Below are 17,839 nucleotides of genomic sequence, written 5' to 3'. Positions count from 1 at the left end.
GCAGCTCCCATTATAAGCGATCAGTGCTGTATTCCCGCACCACTTATATTAGCCGTCTGAAACCAGCTTCTTTTCATGTGCTTATGCAACCTGGAAATATTAGCTGCACGAAGTGCAAAACATTATTTATATTTGATCTCATTCCTGTATTTCTTAAACCCCCAACCCATGATTTTTCAGCAGCCACCATACGCAGTAAGCGCATGTTGTGACCCATATTTTCTTTCCTCCAAGCCTTTTTATTTATTTAAATAATCACATCAATTTAAATATTTTAAACTTAAAGCATGTGAATTGCTGAAGATATATTCGTAAGACTTTTATGCAACTGATGTTATCCATGTTACCAACTAATTATTTAAAGGTTGCACATGGTTCTATAGTGGCAGATTAGCAAAACAAACCAATGGTCTGAACTTTTGCTACAAATCTGTACTTATTATTACAGGTTTGCTGAAATCTAAACCTAGGGCTAACAATTATGATTGTGTCCATAACGGTTACATAATCTCTAACAGGTTGTTCGATTAGTTTTCACACTCTTCTTTGGAGTGCTGCAATAATGTGGCCTCTCACCACTGCCTGCGATGCCTGCTGCATCAATTTCATTATGCACGCTGCCACGTGATGGCTACTAGGACAAATCATGAACAACTTGGAATCCAAGATTGGGAGTATGCCTTCAATTTCAGAGGCTGTGTTGCATATGAACCATCACCACTGCCTGTCATGTGACACTATGCCCAGCGGACTCGACCTGGCAGGTGTAGAAGGCGACAGAAGGGGTCCCACAAACTGTGCCGCTTATTAAACAACTGACACAGTTATCTAGACGCATTTGTGACAAGTGGAAACTGACCTGTGTAGGGGATGAAAGCTTCAATGCTGGCACGACTGTTGGGCATCCCCAGCAGATGTTTTGGGGAGTGCGATTTGAGCACGACATTGAGAACTGCCTGGGCCGCTGCACTGTGCTTGCTGTTTGTGTTCCAAGTGGATGCAAACTTGAGCAGAAGGTCTGTTGAGACAGAAGGCATTGAGATCATGAGTACTATAACATGCTGTTTCATTCACAGAATTTGTGTTGGAAATGTGTCAAGAAAGTATGATTGGTTCATTTATGATGTTTAACATGCTAAAGCAACACAGGGGCTATAAGAGGCCGTGGTGATGTGATCCAGACCTCTGACCATCTAGGGTTCTTTAACATGAACGTAATGCTCAATGCACAAGTATTTTTATGTCCTGACCCCACTGAAAGGCCACCATCATGGTCAAGAACTGAACTTGCAATCTGGTGCTCAACACTTCCTTAAGTTCTGATGTCCAAAGTCGAAATGCTTGGCATGAAAGCTAGAAAACACACTATGAAGAAAAGCCCAACCAGTATAGGGTGGTTTAGACACACTGGCCAGTGCTTCAGTTGGTTGATGCACCTTTGCCAAGGAAGCTTCACGAGCCATTCTCGAAATGCTATAATGACTTATATGACACCAATGACAGGGTAAACTTTTTCCAGTGATGACTTGTCTCTCTACTTCTTCCCAATTGTTCCACTGAAATAACAACATTGATCTCACGCACACTGCTAAGTTCAGAAGCACAGCTCCAGCTATGCACGTGACGTTTGACCATTTTTAGGAAAACAGGCCCACCTATTTGATCATCCCTCAGCGGTGACAAGGCCTTTGTCAGCTTCTCATCCCACGCATCCTCCAGAAGTATTTCTAGAGAAGAGAAAGAACAGGCTGTGTGGGACAGCAATACAAGAAGACAAGCACTACTCCATTGAGAAACCACGAATAAATTATACAGAAGAGCTGCAATAAGAGCTTGCAGAGTGATTTGCTATTATTTGAAAAAGGTTCACCAGAAGGCAAACAGGCTATGGGTAGCATAAGCATTCAATTGTAATAGAAGAAGCAAAGCCAGAAGATTAAAAAATATAAGAAGTGAAGCGTTTATAAACCTTGAACTGTTTTACTTACACAATAAACTTGCCAAACTTGAAATAATTACATGTATCCTATGCTCAACATAGCTGAAGCAGTTCAGGCTTATACAAGTTGTTTTGCTAAGTATATAGTAATTCACATAAAATCATCAATACAATGAGAAACACTGAACTGACTTTCAAGTTAAACGGGTCCTGAAGCACTTTTTGAACATAGTAAAGAAACACTGACAATCTGTTAACGAGTGAAACTCTTGCGTGGGCTAGTTGGTTCATGCTTGAATTAGTTAATGATCTGTTAATGAGGCTCCCGTGAACATGCGAGCCAAATATTATTACACTGCATGCAGCATGCAATTTACAATATCGTGTCAAAAGCAGTGAACAGTCGTTTGCTCTCGCACCTGCAATGTCGTCATTGAAAGCAGCTGGCCCACAAGCTCTACTGGCCGATTTCATGATCGCGAGCACATTCTCAGTAATATGTATAATTGCTAATTTTGAGTTAAATAAATAAAAAACATATATGTCTGCAATTTCAAAAAGACAGAGAAATCATTTCGTCTTTGCACTGCGAGCCACTTTGCCCGCTGCACATGGTCTCTGAGATGGCAGTGGCGTGCTGTGTGGCGTAGTCTACTGCGACTGCACCTTGGTGCCACTACAAGCCCTTTTTTCGTGGCAACATAACTTTTGCCTGGCCCTCTGCCCTCTTGGCTTTTCAGAAGTGTAGTTTACAGGGCGCTATGGAGACGAAAAGAGAAAGAAAGCAGCGTATTGGTACAATAACTCCACTTACAGTTCAAGGATTGGAATTAATTCTGCGGCATGACATTTGTGGGAAAACATACTCTAATAGCAAGGCCATTTATTGATTAGTTAGAATAGTGCTTCAGGGCCCCTTCAGTGCTAACTATTTTTTGCTGCATAACTACATGCATTCACTGCTTAGAAATGTTGCAAACCACCACCACACACCCTTGATGATGTTCAGTGCCCTGAATGGATGCTCAAGTCTAAGTGCGAGCTGCAAGGCCTTAGTCCACTTCTTTTCCTTGAGCAAGTTGCTAAGCTGCTGCTCCCTGAATAAGAGAACGGAGGAAGGAAGGACACATACAATTCAATTAATCACAAACACATTTAGCATACATGCACATGTGAAGACTGAGGTATGCTGATAAAGTTTTGCTGATTTTCGCCACACCCTAAAGCACAATGAAGCTTTCATGCACTCTTCTTCAGTCTAAAAATTATATGAGCTACTAGCAGAATGTGTGGCAGTTGCCCTCAGTTGCCATTTGTACATCTTATATGGTGCCTGTAGTACAACTTCTTTCATGAGTTGCCACTCGTTCAGCGAAAATTATTTTTGTAGCTGCCTGTGCACATCACTAGCTGGACAAAGTATGCATAAAAATTATGCTATGCATAGTAGCTGCGAGGTTGGAGCAACGTATCAAAAGTAAAGGTTGCTGGTTTTAACATCCACCCCTCCACTGCTGCATACTTTTACTATTAATTCATTTTAATTTATTCATATTGCCATGCCATTTACTGCTACAACCATTTACAGACTGAAAAGGTTATTATTGATGGCATTTTTGAGTGGGCAAACAGCATCATGTGGAAGTGCTCTAAAAATGTCCTTGCAAAAGCACCTTTTGAGAAGTTGTCAGCACTTGTGTGCTGACATTGGAAAGCCTCATAAGATAAGCACAAAGGCAGCAGGAAATCTGTCCATTTTATGATTTCAGCTTAGAAAAGTTGCACTAAATCTGTGAGAAAACTACATTTAGGTCCCCAAAACGATTCTGCTCATAGGAAAATTCAGCTTACACCATGCACCTTTAGCTCACATTGTGTGTGCACGAAAACTGCCTTATGCTTGCATCTGCAAAAGATTATGAGCTTTTTCATGCTTCATTGGAAGAATCTGAAATTCTGTAAACGATGCAATTTGAGACAGTCATACCGTATTTACTCGCAAAATGATTGCACTTCTTTGTCAAAAAAATTGACACAAATTCAGGGGTGCGACATTACGCGGGTTAAATTTCCCAAGAAAAGAAACATTTTCTAGCAGGCGGCTGCCACTGTCAGTGCGGGACACGAAAACAAAAATGGTGGCCGGCACAGCATGCCAAACGCGATTAAGTATTTTTCTTCTCGCAAGTACATTACACACATTAAAACAGTTTCTTCTGCATCAGTAATGAATAATACAGTTAATGTCAGCAAGTTTGTGACAATAACGTAGCCATGTCCACTTTGAACTGCCAGTGACATAGAAACACATGGCGGGCATTTTGCGGAAACTGCCGCATTTGTTTTCACTGCTATCCTAATATGGCACATTTCTGCTAAGGGTGAGCAAATATCTTAGCTGCATTACAAGCTTCGGCGTATGAATAGGGTACACATCTAATGTATGAGTGTAAACATGGCCACTATTGTTGCCGATTGCGATTTATTGCATGTCCATGAGTGCAGACGAGAAGAACCGAAAGGCGCCTTTTATGTTGTTGCTGACCAAAAGCATTATCAAGCCTACAAATAATAAAGCTGAGGCAAGTTTGGTTGTAGCTTTTTTTTTTTCATGCAAGTGCAGAAAGTGTTGAAAGGAATGAAATGGGCCATCTGCTTAAGAACGTTGGGTGCGTGCAGACCACTTGGTATGTCTTCAAGAGTCATCCGCGTAGCATTCGACAGATGGTAAGCGCGATCATCATTAGGTAGACTTGGCGCACAACATATCGCTGCGACAAGTTCAGGGTGCGATCATTACGCGGGGAAGAAAAAACAAATCGAATTTTGACGACAAAATTCAGGGGTGCGATCATTACGTGAGTGCGATCATTATGCGAGTAAATATGGTATTTTGCAATGTGCATACCCTAATAAATCAGCGAATAGCAATGAGGGGGTAAAAAAAAAGGGGGTGCGCTATTAGCCACAACTTACAGCTGAGAGGCATAATCACCACCCAAAAGCCTTGCCTTCAGGCAAAGCATTTCAAGTCTTGTTTTCAAATGGACTTAGAGCAAAATGAATTTTCACTCACTGTAAAATCAATTCCTCCTGCTTTGCCAAAGCTTCCTGCCTCTCCTCTGACGTGTAATCCTGAAAGTGTAACAAAACACAGCAGGTTCAATTAATATGCAGATCTGTATTCACAAGTGGGACTCGACTCAAAGCCATGCTCAAGCACTACCAACTCTCTTTTTTAGAAAGTCTCACATACAGCCTTACATGAGTAAACATAGTAATGAATACTTGTGCTGCAATGGCCGTACAAAACTTGATGTCACTGTTTGAACATGTCGGAATGTAAAATAGAAAGCGAGAGCTTGCCGCACCTTCCAGACCAATATGGTGGAGTCAGCTGCACCGGTGATGAGCAGAGATTCGTCAGAGCTGACAGCGAGTGCCCAAGCCTTGTCCTCATGTTTGTCCAGCGTCTGCACGCACTCGTTGGCATTCACATTCCACAGCTTCAAGTTGCCATCAGCACCACTAAAAGTGAACATGACAAAAAGAAGTTAGCAAAGCCTTGAAAACATGCATGAATTTGCACTGCAACAACCAAGTGGGCATGCGTTTCTTGTAGGCTGCTTAACATCTGCATTTTCACCTGGTACATAGAGCACGTTACGGTGTGGAAGAGTGGGAGAAAGAAGCGTAATAAAAACACAGATGACAGCTGCCGCAATGCTCGAAAAGCCTACGCGTGGATCTACATCAACTTTTTTTAAAATCCAATCTGCCATCAGTCCTGTCAAGGGTCAATTGAAACTGATGTTAAAGAAGTACAGCCACCACTATATTAATGAGGTTTGGGTCAGTCAATAGGTTCTTTTTTATATTTTAGTCACAATCCTTTTCCCTGATACCGAACATAGTGACACCAAAAATTTTAACTTTCTGTGTGCATGTGTAAATGGGACTGATTTTTTAATATGAAGCAGTGTTTCAATCTTGTAGTGTGTGCTCAACTAGAGCGCAATTTTAACTGCCAAGACTTACCTTGAAAGAAGCTGCATCCCATGAGCCAAAAAGACTACCTTCAGCACAGAACACTCATGACCTTCAAATGTCTGAAATGTGGGGAAGAAAGGGAAGAGGGAAAATATTACGACAAAGTGCTCTCTTATTCATCGTTTTTCAAGCAGCATTTTCTTCCCGTGAGCGCTACACGGCCATTAATTAAACTATCCTCTGTTTCAAACACCGTTAAAAAGCTTAAGAAAGGTGTAGCAGACTTCCAGGTATCCTTAAACAACATTAGTGAAATACAAACAAGTGATGAGTCCACGAGATTACATATCCAAAAGCAACACATGAGTTATGTAAAGCAGTCCAGATTACCTTTTAGACAGCTGTGGTTTGTTGACATGCATGATCTCCAACCCACATCAGGACACTGCTGCTGAATCCATTAATCAAACTTGTGGCCCCATGCTCCCAAGCAAAACAGAGCAGCCACTGAATCAGGTAAGTATGGCATACTGATAGCCATCAATGTTTTATGAACAACATATTTGTCTCATGTACTGCAGAGGATATTTATCATACATGCAGCACAAACTGCACATAAGAGAAGCAGCCTAGCCAAGTTAAGAAAGTCCCTGTAAGACCAGACTAATAAAAAACGCTGCAATGGCTTAGACAAAGACAGTGAAAGTCTGTTACCTTGACACAAGAAAAGTCAGAGATAGACCAAAGCTTGATAGTTGTGTCAGCAGACGATGTGGCCAACACCTAAATAAAAGGGGGGGGGGCACAGAGTGGACAAAAAACTAAAGTCAGAAAAAGAACTTCTGGCAAAACAAAATCGATAATTTCAAGAAACAATTAAGGTCCAGAAAATGCCGACTGTATTTTGTGCTTGCAGATTTCGCAGCAGCAGCGATTGGCATGCTACCAGGTCCGACAGACCCATGGGTTGGTGTACTGCTGCTGGAAGCATGGTTGAGGGTGCAGTCTGTTCAAATCACAAGTTCAAATTACCACGTGTTTTTGCACATTCAAACACTGAATTTACCCAAATTCAGCCCGCACCTTTTTGTCCGAGAAAATGGGTCTGAAAATTGCCTGCACTTTACAATCGGATGTGAAACTGCACTCATGGCGTTGGCAACAGCCTACCACCAAAGCCACCAGATGCAGCATCGTCGCCATCACAAAATGTTGACAGAGCACGTTTTTGTCAAGGTAGCTGTTGATTCATTTTGTGCTCAACTACAATCTAGAGTGGTGTTCTCTGCCAATAACTTCCAGAGATACCATCAATTCAGCGAGATTTTGTGCAACTCGGCACCGAATACATCGGCATAATCGGCCACAAGCATTTCCAGCGCTGCGCCAAGTTCACTGTCAACTCAAAGTGACAGGTATGCCGTCGGCTGCACACCTCGACAAGTTCAATACAGAGTCTCGCGAAAGTGATAGCAGTATCTAAAGTGATCGCTCGGGGATACAGCCCCTGTGTGCTTGATATTTGTGGGCAATGAAGCACAAATGGTGATGACGACTTGCCGCTTTTATTATGAAAGCTCGCTAAAAAATGTATATAGAATGAAGCCTCATTACTACCACATTAACGAACATTTCACATTAACAAACTTTTCAGAAATCCCCTGCCGACTGCTTACAGCTTCAATGTACAAATATTTCAGTAGTACAAACTTCATAATACCGAACATTTCAGAATAACGATCGTTATTCAGTTTCTGTGTCCATGTTAACAATGCCTCAGTACTACGAACTAATATTCCGAAATCTGGGGATTTGTAATTTTCAGTGCACCCTTTACAGCAGCCGGAACAGTAGGCTAGCAGACAAGGAGGCACAGAAAGCGGACGCCCCGGAGCATGGTTTCAGAAAACCAGAGATGGCGCCGGAGGAAAAAAAACACCGGAAGGGGACTCTTCTTTTTCAAGCGAAGCTTGTATTGCCTCACTCATGTCGGCATCGATGTTGGTGTTGCCATACCAAAAAAAAAAAACAAGACGTGCGAAAATAAATATTTGCTTGTCGGGCTGTGGATTCGATCCATAGACTTCCGGTTTGCGAGACCACCCTGCTAACCAATTCAGCCACTGTCTGTTCATCATACGCAACCTTTAAAGTGGGGTTTTATATGCATGAAGAAGTAGACACAGCATAAAGCATGAGCCAAGTACAGGCGTCCCTTCCATCCGGAGAAGAGAAAGGGTGTGATCGCGCCCGCCATTTTCCGCTAGTTCAGGCGCAGCGGTTAGACGGAGAGGCCGCATTTGGTTCGTTCTGCCGAAGAGCAGGCTGAATTGAAAGAACGGCAGTGGGAGCAGGACGCGCATTGTGCATTCGGCCAAAGAACAGCCAGCATTTCATGAACGCTGCCGGGAACTCGCCCGAGAAAGGGCTCGTCGTAGACGTGCCAACCTCACCGTGAGAGGACGCGAAGCTGAGGCGTTACGACAACGAAGAGACGTGGATTCCGAACTTCACTTGCACCCCTCTTCACAGTAGTGGAAGAGCGGTCATTTTATTTATTTATTTTTTTATTGCGAAGGCAATGACATCATGTTTTGTGAGCGTATGCTCCATCTAGACAAGTGTCACCTAGCAATGGAGGCGCATCTCTTCCGTCTTTATGCGCATGCCTCTTTCTTTCGCGCTTCTTTCTGAGGTCAGACTAGCTACACGTGCGAAGGAATGTAAACTGTGTGCTTGTGGAGATGCCACACGGTTGCACTTTCCAAATAGTGTCGTTTACATGTGCTTGCACTTTCAATAGTTGAGGTGGCCACCTCAAGCGAAACAGCTGCGGTATGGCAAGGAATGTGAAAAACAAACAAAAAGAAGCAGTACGCTTTATAGGCAACATGGAACTTCTTTGTCGAAGTATTGCTCGCCATCAGTATTTCTTTTGTATGCGCCAATCTATACACAGTGCAGCGGTGGTGTGTGGCAGTGTAATCTATGGAAAATAGCAACAGCATTTTCGGGGATAGTTCATACGGTGACAACTGATGGGTTGATGGGCGAAATGGTTAATTTTGGGGCTTTCGCTGTAACAACCTTTCAGAATAACGAAAAATTTCGCTGTATATCTGTAAAGGTAAATACTGCTTGTTTCATTTTTTCAGATCACAAACGTGGGGGCGCACTATATTTTTCTTTTATCAATTAGCAGCATGTTACATTCAGGTGAACTTTTATTTTCTTACTTTGAACCCATGAAAATTGGATGCTCATTAGATTCGGAGGCATGTTATAATAACCATACATATATAATTAGCATGGTACCACAGCATCAGTGAATTAGCAGGAATGTGATCCCACTGTTGTATAGCCGTGTTTAAGAATATTACTGTGTTGTTCACATTTGCTCATTTATAGTAAAAGAACTTTGATCGTGCCTGACTGGGCAAGGCCCAGTCAGGCACGTTCAGTGCCTTTTGTCGCGTCCCCCAAGGCATTTCTGTAAGGAATGTCTTAAATAAATGAATAAAGAAAGAAAGAAAGAAAGAATTGCATTCTTTCATGTCATCTGTTGATGCTATTTCAATACTTCGAAGACGACAGCACTCGCAATATTGATAACTCTTCAATGTTTAGCACAGAATTTTAAAATGACACTGAAATATACATAATACATGTATATGATATGCAAAAAGTGCAGACTTTCAAATCAAGCTTAATGCCAGGCATATTGAACAAATATGCAAAGGAACACAAGAAAAAAAATTCTGCGTTATAAACCTAAGAGTTATGGATTACAAGCTAGCTCAACTGAACATTTTGTGGCCTTGTAATAAAAGTCACATTAGGTTAAAGAAATGGACCTGCACTAAAATTCTTCATCGCCACTAGTGTTACAACTGTTAAGATACACTAAGGCAAACTCCGCACAGGAACCCGAAGCAACTACGGAGGCAGCGAAGCAAGATAATTTTGGAATGCAAGCTACGAATATGTCGAGATCTGAAAGCACTCTTACAGCTATACCGCTATAAAAATAACGCCAGCCATTACAAGAAAGTGCACAAACCTGATCGACCGGTGAGAAGCTGGCACACCACACACCCCTGCGGTGTCCACGGAACGTGCCCAGAAGGCTGAGGTCATCTGCATTCCACAGCTGCAGGAGAACAATGGCAGAAGAAGTTGAGGAATTGCGCACAAAGAAAGAACACTGCGAATGTGCCGTCCAAGAGAAAGCCTCGTTTGCAAACAAAACCAGCAAGCATTCATGAGAGATAGTGAAAATAGTTAATTACCAAATTATTGGATATCATTCCAGCCTCCCTCAACTGCACATTTGCAACATTTTAAAGGTTTTAAGAGTAACAATTGTACAATCTGTCACATTCAATGAGAATCTGCCGACAAAATCAGCCAGTGCAACACAATTTGATGAAGCTTAAGTCACTTAATTGTGCACTTCATGTCTCTTATGAAAAATAATGACAGGATTTCATCTATATGTTGTTGGCATGTACTCTTTCCCGGTTGCACATTGGGGTTGGCTTAGATTCTATGATTTTAAGAAACGCACCAGTTTTTAAGTGAAATTGATAAATATGGTGTACAGCTAGCACCATCTAGAAAAGTCAATATTGCAGCTGCTACTAGCCGCGCTAGTAGCCAACTGCAGTACACAAGCGACATCGCCATTTTGACCTGTGTCATACTGGTGTGCGGCGTGGCATTACTGTAATCGCAGCAAACAGGTGATGCCGCTATGCTGCCGCTTTCAAACAAAAATTTGTGGTAGCTGCTGAGGCATCACCAAACATTCAAGCCGGGTGGGACTCCAGCATCAATGAGAAAACTGTCCGTCGTTGGAGGGGGCAACGGGAGATGCTTTTTTTTTGTGGCCACAATAAGGAAGATAGTGACGTAGAATGAGCTCGGCATGTTTGTATTCAATAAATGCTGTTCATTTTTGAACACTGTTCTCATTTTTTTGTTCAGCCTACAATTGAGCAAGTTTTTTTTTCTTTCTTTCTCCTTTTTTTTTTTTGCTTCAGACCGTTGGGGATCAGCTTAGAATCGGGGCAGGCCAAGGTTTCAGTAAATACGGTAATTGACAATGCCACAGAGGTCCGTGTCAACTTGACGGAACTGGTCAATGCCATAAAAAACATTACGGTCACCGAGATGGAGTCCTGAATAGAATAAAAGTGGATGTACAGTGCTCAACGATTGAAACATGATACTCAGACAGCATGGTGGCCAGCGCTTTTTGTGCCACCGGTGATCACCCAACGGTGATTGCTGAGCAGGGCGAATGCAGTTATGATGCATCAGAAATATTCTCGCTTTCATGTGATACAAAAATGTATCATCTCTGTGCCACCAGTGCCCACCTGTGGCGCAAGAAAGTGCCGGCCACCGTGTTGTCCAAGTATTGCATTTTAATCATTGAGCACTGTACAAGGAAGCCTCATCCTGAAGCCAACATCTTGAAAAGAGGACTTGTCTTCAGAGCCACTGTTGCCCTGATGAAGACAGCTGTTGCCTTGACAAAAACAAGTCACCTTGCCGAAATGTTGGCTTTGGGTTGAGGGTTTGCTTACTGCTGGCCAATTCCATGTGCAACAGCAAAAGCACGACAAAAACATACTACATTCACACAAAGTTACACACAAAAGCATGGATGCTTTTTCTGTGTTTGCAGGGCAGTGAGTGTAGCCTTCACTATCATACAAAAACCTCTACTTCGTAGAACAAAGCATCTACAGCACAAAAACCACAAAATAGGTAAAAACACACCGTGTTCCAACACTGTGCAATATGATAACATTATAGGCTGGATGAAAATGCTACACAATAGCGCCGCCACCTAGAGTGTTCCCAGCACACAGCTAACGTATTCTTTGAAACCGGTAACAGCAGTCAGCACCTTGGCAGTCTTGTCCTGCGAGGCTGAGGCAATCAGTTGGTCGTTAGGTGAAACAGCCAGGCCGTTGATGTCTTTCTCGTGTGCAGCGACTGTGAGTTGGGAAGTTATCGGCGCACCAGCACAAGGGTCCACAATGGCAACCAGCCTTGGTCGCTCAGGCACAGCCCACAGCTTTAAAGTAGTGTCCTGGGATCCTGTCACCAGAAATGTGGTTGAAAGGCTGCAAAAATGAATCAAACAGGATTAGCTAACAAGGTAAAAACAACAACAATGAAAAAGAAAGCATCAACCTCAATGTTTTGTTCTGGAACACTAGCAGCAAACATAACAATTTTGGAACATACTAATGCACCTTTCCTTTTTTCACAGCGCAACACTCCATGAGTCAACATCTGAAAACATGAAAAAAGAAACAAAGAAGGCAAAAAACCCCACCTTCATGCAACTAGCTACTACACACAACCTTAGTAATGACTGCAAATGGACAGCTTGTTTAGACCTTTATTTACAGTTTTACAAATGACCACATGGACATGAAGGTCTCACTGTTGCAAGCATTTCGTTGTTGCCAATTTTGCCTACAAAAAGTCTTAAAATTATAATTAAGTTTTGCAGTTTTACGCGCTACAACCACAATCTGATAATGAGGCATGTCGTAGTGGGATATCCTGGATGAATTTCAATCACCTGGAGTTCTTAAACATGCACCCAATACACAGCATACAGATTTTTTTTTGCATTTCACCCCCATCAAAATGTGGCCACTGCAGCCTGGATTTGATCCCACGACCTGATGATTAGCAGTGCAATGCAAAAGCCACTAGACAACCATGGCTGGTGCTCCAAAATTTCTCAGAGTATGTTTGATTGTAAACAAATTTCTTTAACATTTTGCGAGAAGGACGTTTCCCAGCGTCTCATCATACTTGGACGAGTGTAACTATGTTCTTGTCCTTTTCAAGATGCCCAAATGGCACTTGCACTCTGCATTGCTCTGTCATATCAACAAAATACCCAGCATCTCACTTCGGTTCAGTACTACATTAAAAATGCTTGGAGATACCTTTTCTGCTGATGCTCCTTGCCTAAAGCCATGACTGACAGTAGGCTTATGCAATGTCAGAGCGGCTGACACTGAGGAGAATGATAGAGAGTCTAGTGTTGCTAGCTGCAACCTTCACTCGCAAGCTGAATGAGACTAGGGCCACTAGGGCACCCAACAACTTTGTCAGTGTAAAGAGCAGTGCTGCGGTTAACAAAATAATGCATGTAGTGTTTTCCTACTACCTTCTTGACATTGCTATGAACTATTAACACTGCATAACACGAACTTCCAAATGGAGTGAATTGTGTTGAATTCTTTTGCCAATGTGGCCAGACAAAGAGCTGGACATGGACAGCAATGGGGGCACAACTGCAATTTCCAGGAGATTTTACTGTCGACCGCACAACTTGAAGGTAAGGTCGAAATCTGGGAGTCTCCCAGATAATCCGGGAGACTTGGCACGTATGCACATGCTGAAGCCTTTCGTTAGAAAAAGCTCAGTAATACAATATCTAGTACATAGACACATAGAGATGTCTGAACTATCCCACACAACAACATTTACAAATAAACAACAAATAAACAACAACATTTGAATCGTTCCAAACAAACTGAAGAAAAAAAAAGTAGGGGTGTGCAAATATTCGAATATCAGCTAATCAAAGAATGAATGTTCAAATAATTCAGCAGGAGAATTGAATATCTACTATTCAGTTTTTCAAATTTTTGGCATATTCACTGTAAAGCCCCTCGTTCATGATGCCCCGCAAGTGAGCGCCTCACTTTGTTGTTTTCAACGCAAAAGGAATGCTGAGCGCACTGCAGACGGGCTGCCCCGGCCGAGTCCGTCGTCCGTCGGCCGAGTCCGAGCGCTTCTGCCCTTCTGCAAGTGCTTCCCAAATTCGGTCCAGTGCAAGGATCACACACAATGCCTGACGCCACAGTTAGCAGAACGGTGCCACATCGGCCGAGGCTGGCTTTGTCAGTACAAGGTCTGTCCAGGTCGACAGGACCGATCACAACGAATACGTGGCACCGGAAAGAGGAAATGGCAACAAAAGCAATGCATACTTCAAGAAAGTGCAAAAGCATGTGAAAGGTTGGGTCAATCAGCCGCCAAAAGCACACAGATCATCTTGGTTAGGTACATGGCGAAGAGTTGAATGCCGCTTCCGCAGCTGCCAATATAACCTGTACGTGTGATCTCGGAACTGATCATTAATTAGCTACCAGTACAAACATATTAGCGGCAAACAGCTTGCGCATCCTTACAGCATCGTCCAATGGCAAATTTTTGCCACTGTCACACTGCCTAGGCCATTAATCCTAATCAGCACTGCTTCATCAGTCATTGGGGAATAAAATTGTAGTTTGGTGCTGAATTGACACAGATATATTTGCAGTAACCATGTAGCACTTGGAAAGCCAACAAATCACCTCGCCAACGGAAGTGAGTGTACAAGATAGCAGCAAAGTTGCTCACAGCTGCCATCTTTGCAACACACAGTACAGCAGCCCCTCATTCCTGACGCCACCTGTAGATGTGCATTGCTCTCTTTTTGTAGTTTCAAGCAACGCATCACAAGACTAGCTTTGGATTTACACTGCTGGCACGAAAGTGCCATATGACTATCACACTGACCATCTGGCTGCATACATTTACACGCAGGAGAACTTGCTGCGACTCTCCTGATTTCAAAAGCTTCGACAGGCAGCAAATCACATCAAACCTGACTATGAAATGGCGCCTACTCTTCACCGTCACCGCCAACCGCAGTCAACCCGCAAAGCACCAACGATGGTTACACACGCAGAGTGGCAATCAGTGATTCCCTCTGTTGCGCAGATTGACTTTACAATAATGTGGCGTAGCTAAAATTGTCTTTTTTTTTTTCTTGGAGGCAAACGTGCCTGTCTGGAAAGTGGCGTAGATGGGAAAGTACTTTTGTATTTTGGAGAGAAACTGGAAAGCAACATTTTCTACGCAAGAGAAGTTTGCCATACAACACAGGTTCACTCCTAAACTGAGTATTATTATGCATTGTAAATGGCATTCAGTACAACTTGATGTAACTAATTCTTTAGCCTTCTGAGCGGAAAAAGTCACTCGATCCTATTTGAAATTCTGAGATAAAACAATATTTTCCAGAAGTTCATACTGACACGCATACGTGTTTACCTTTACTTGAAAACCACATTTCACTGGCTGACAAATGTTAAAGATCATCGCTCAGCGCAAGACATGCCTTTCTGTATCCAAAATGTCTCGAATGTTACTAATGGTTCTATTTGTTACCTATGTTGTTGTGAAGCCTTGTGTAATCAAATTCTGTGCATGGTGTGAATGTTGGTATACATTCTAGAACTTATGCAAGCACCAGCGATTGACATTGGAAAGTTCATTGAGCCATGTACAAAAACACAACATGTCTGATCCGCAGATCAGATTTCCTACGATCACTGACTGTGCTCGGCGCTACTGCACTTGCAGTGTCACTGGCTTTTCTGAGCAAAGGCTTACTCAATAAATGAGTTAGTTTCATTATTTAGTTTTGCTACTGTTGTTCTTCATCGTCACTACAACATGACAATACTACAGTAAAACCTTGTTAAGCCACACCCGCTTAAACAGTAGTTTCGTTTTAAAAGTAGTAAAGTCAAATCCCCGAATCTGCAGCCATTGAACATAATGCGCGTTGTATCCGCATAAACCGTGGCTTATTACATATGTACTGGTTAACACAGTGTTTCCACTTTTCGTCGCACGATCGCAGGTTTACGTCGCGATTGCAATCATGGCGGTACGTCGGCCCGGCAGAGCAACAAGCCTCAGAGATCAGAACAGCCTCTAAGCACAAACACAAAGGGAGCTTGGAAGGATGAAGCCTACATCAACATCATTTTGGTGCCATGCTAGAGGGTGTTGTGGCGTCGCCCAAGATATGACTCGCGTCATGCCGAAGCTTTCACAAAAACAGGGTGCTCAGCATAGAAGAAAAACTGGAGTCGTTCATCCTATCGAACATGGCACGAAGAAGTCAGTGCTGGCATGCGAGAGGGATCTATCATTGACTACGGTGTGTGGCATTTGGGATGCGAAGGAGAAGTTGCCCGGCAGTGCAGCAGCGCCCACGAAAAGATGTCGGCTACGAGTTTCGACTTTTTGAGGTTCAACTTTTCGCCATCGTTGCCTCTGTTGTTGCCGAAGTGTCGCATACCAGCAGTAATGAGGACGACACGGAAAGCGAAAGCACAGGCTATTCAGGCCTGACAGTGGCAGAAACTGCATATTACATCAGCCTCCTGTGGGCATTTGCCGAAAAGAGGGGGCTGGCAGAAAAGCTAGCTAGCAGTTTAAATGAATTTGAGGCCGCTGTCGTCGCTGCTAGGCCGCTGCGGCATCAAACAAAAATTGCTTACTTTTGTCACACGAAGTGAGTAAATTCTGCATGTCTCTTTCCCTTTCATCGCACTCTCGCTGAGTTCCATTTCTGACAGGTAAGTGGGTGGTCTAACACTATTTAGGTTAAGCAGTACTACCATTTAGTACATACTTTCTCCAAGCTCCGGCCAACTATGGTTTAACGAGGTTTCACTGCATACTAGAATTGAGATGTAATGAGCCCTGGCATACTAATTTGGAGTTCCATTCAGTAACAGTAGGCCGCACTGTTCATCTGGATTTCCGTGTACCTAAGTTACTAACAGCTTCTTACATTCTTGTTACAGTAAAACATCAGTAATACGAATCTCAAGGGCTTGAGCAAAATATTTGTTTCACCCAAAATTAATATCACCGAAAAACAAGTGAAATCATGTTAAAGAGCCAGAAAGTCATTTTTAGAAATTTATTCCTGATGGAAAAAGTCCCAGATGTCCTTCTGGGTTTTCTTTTCGCCAGGTCGACAAGCAGCTAAATCTGGAAGTTGTACGTAAACTTAACAAAACCAGCTTCGCAAGAACATTGGATATAGCACAGAGTGTAAGCCTCACGAGAGGCAAGACGTGCCAAACCACTTCTACTCTGTACAGTGTGCAGTTGCCGCTGTGTTATCAGCTGCCTTCTGCCGGCCTCCCCCTGCACTGCGAACAGGAAACAGTCCACCTGCTGTCCCGTCTCAGCATGCTTGGCGCTGCCTCCTCGCCACTTTGCTGCCAGCAGTCACGGCCGTCGCAGCTCACTCATTCACTGGAACAGCATTGCAAGCCTTCCTCGAGTTTGCTCCTGCGGCTGGACTTGCCACCTTGTAGAAGATCCCCCGGCCACCTACTCCTTGCAGTGTCCTGCCATGACATGTTGCTGCAGCTGACCCTTCCGACAAGCTACTTCTTTCCCCTCCTCTTTTTTCTCTCCCTCTCTCGCACTCCTCCTGATGCTGAGCCGTGCTCCCTCACGGGTAGCAGAAAATAGCATCTTTTCTGCTTCCTCCAAATCACTACACTACACTACACACACACACACACACACACACAACACGCACGCACGCACACACATACATATATAGAGGGTGTTTCAGCTAATTTTAGCCACAGTTTTAAAATATGCCAATGCACTCTGAGACAACGCAACCAAATGCATGTTGCTCACTTTTGTATGTAGTGTGCCATGCTATATTTCGTATTTTGCTTAATTTGATAATTAGTCAAGATTAATTAACCAACTTTTGAAGCAACAAAGTCAGGCAAAAAATTACAATCGGAAAGTTGTAGAGTGCTTTGCAAAACGTCCCATCAGGCAGTTTCTAACTTTCTATGTATTAAGTATCAGTGTTTTTCAGCTTACTGCGGATGCCCCTGAAATACAAAAATATACCACGTAACATAACTACTCGCACTTCGTGATTGCAGCTCTCCTAAACTGTCCTCTTACAAACGAACATAGCATCTAGCAGGGCGTGCTGCCGCTTAAAAGGCGATAGGCCAGTGACGACGGCGTTGGCTGTGCGAT

At 43.1% G+C, this 17,839-nt stretch overlaps 1 protein-coding gene across 1 annotated transcript in view; it reads right to left on the bottom strand.

Moving 5' to 3' along the window:
• LOC135914034 (transducin beta-like protein 3) overlaps positions 1 to 17,839 on the bottom strand; it is a 37,739-nt gene that overhangs the window by 6,569 nt on the left and 13,331 nt on the right. The window contains exons 12-20 of the mRNA XM_065446747.2: positions 11,847 to 12,066; positions 9,990 to 10,079; positions 6,644 to 6,712; positions 5,978 to 6,048; positions 5,311 to 5,467; positions 5,016 to 5,074; positions 2,933 to 3,036; positions 1,656 to 1,727; positions 860 to 1,018 (exon numbers count right to left, since the gene is read on the bottom strand). Of these exons, the coding sequence (XP_065302819.1) occupies positions 860 to 1,018; positions 1,656 to 1,727; positions 2,933 to 3,036; positions 5,016 to 5,074; positions 5,311 to 5,467; positions 5,978 to 6,048; positions 6,644 to 6,712; positions 9,990 to 10,079; positions 11,847 to 12,066 (1,001 nt within the window). The remainder of the gene's footprint in view (positions 1 to 859; positions 1,019 to 1,655; positions 1,728 to 2,932; positions 3,037 to 5,015; positions 5,075 to 5,310; positions 5,468 to 5,977; positions 6,049 to 6,643; positions 6,713 to 9,989; positions 10,080 to 11,846; positions 12,067 to 17,839) is intronic.

The sequence above is a fragment of the Dermacentor albipictus genome, chromosome 4, assembly GCF_038994185.2.
Source record: "Dermacentor albipictus isolate Rhodes 1998 colony chromosome 4, USDA_Dalb.pri_finalv2, whole genome shotgun sequence".
NCBI classification, from domain to species: Eukaryota; Metazoa; Arthropoda; class Arachnida; order Ixodida; family Ixodidae; genus Dermacentor; species Dermacentor albipictus.
Note: the sequence above shows the minus strand (reverse complement) of the source record. Positions and strands in the feature narration are given on the sequence as shown.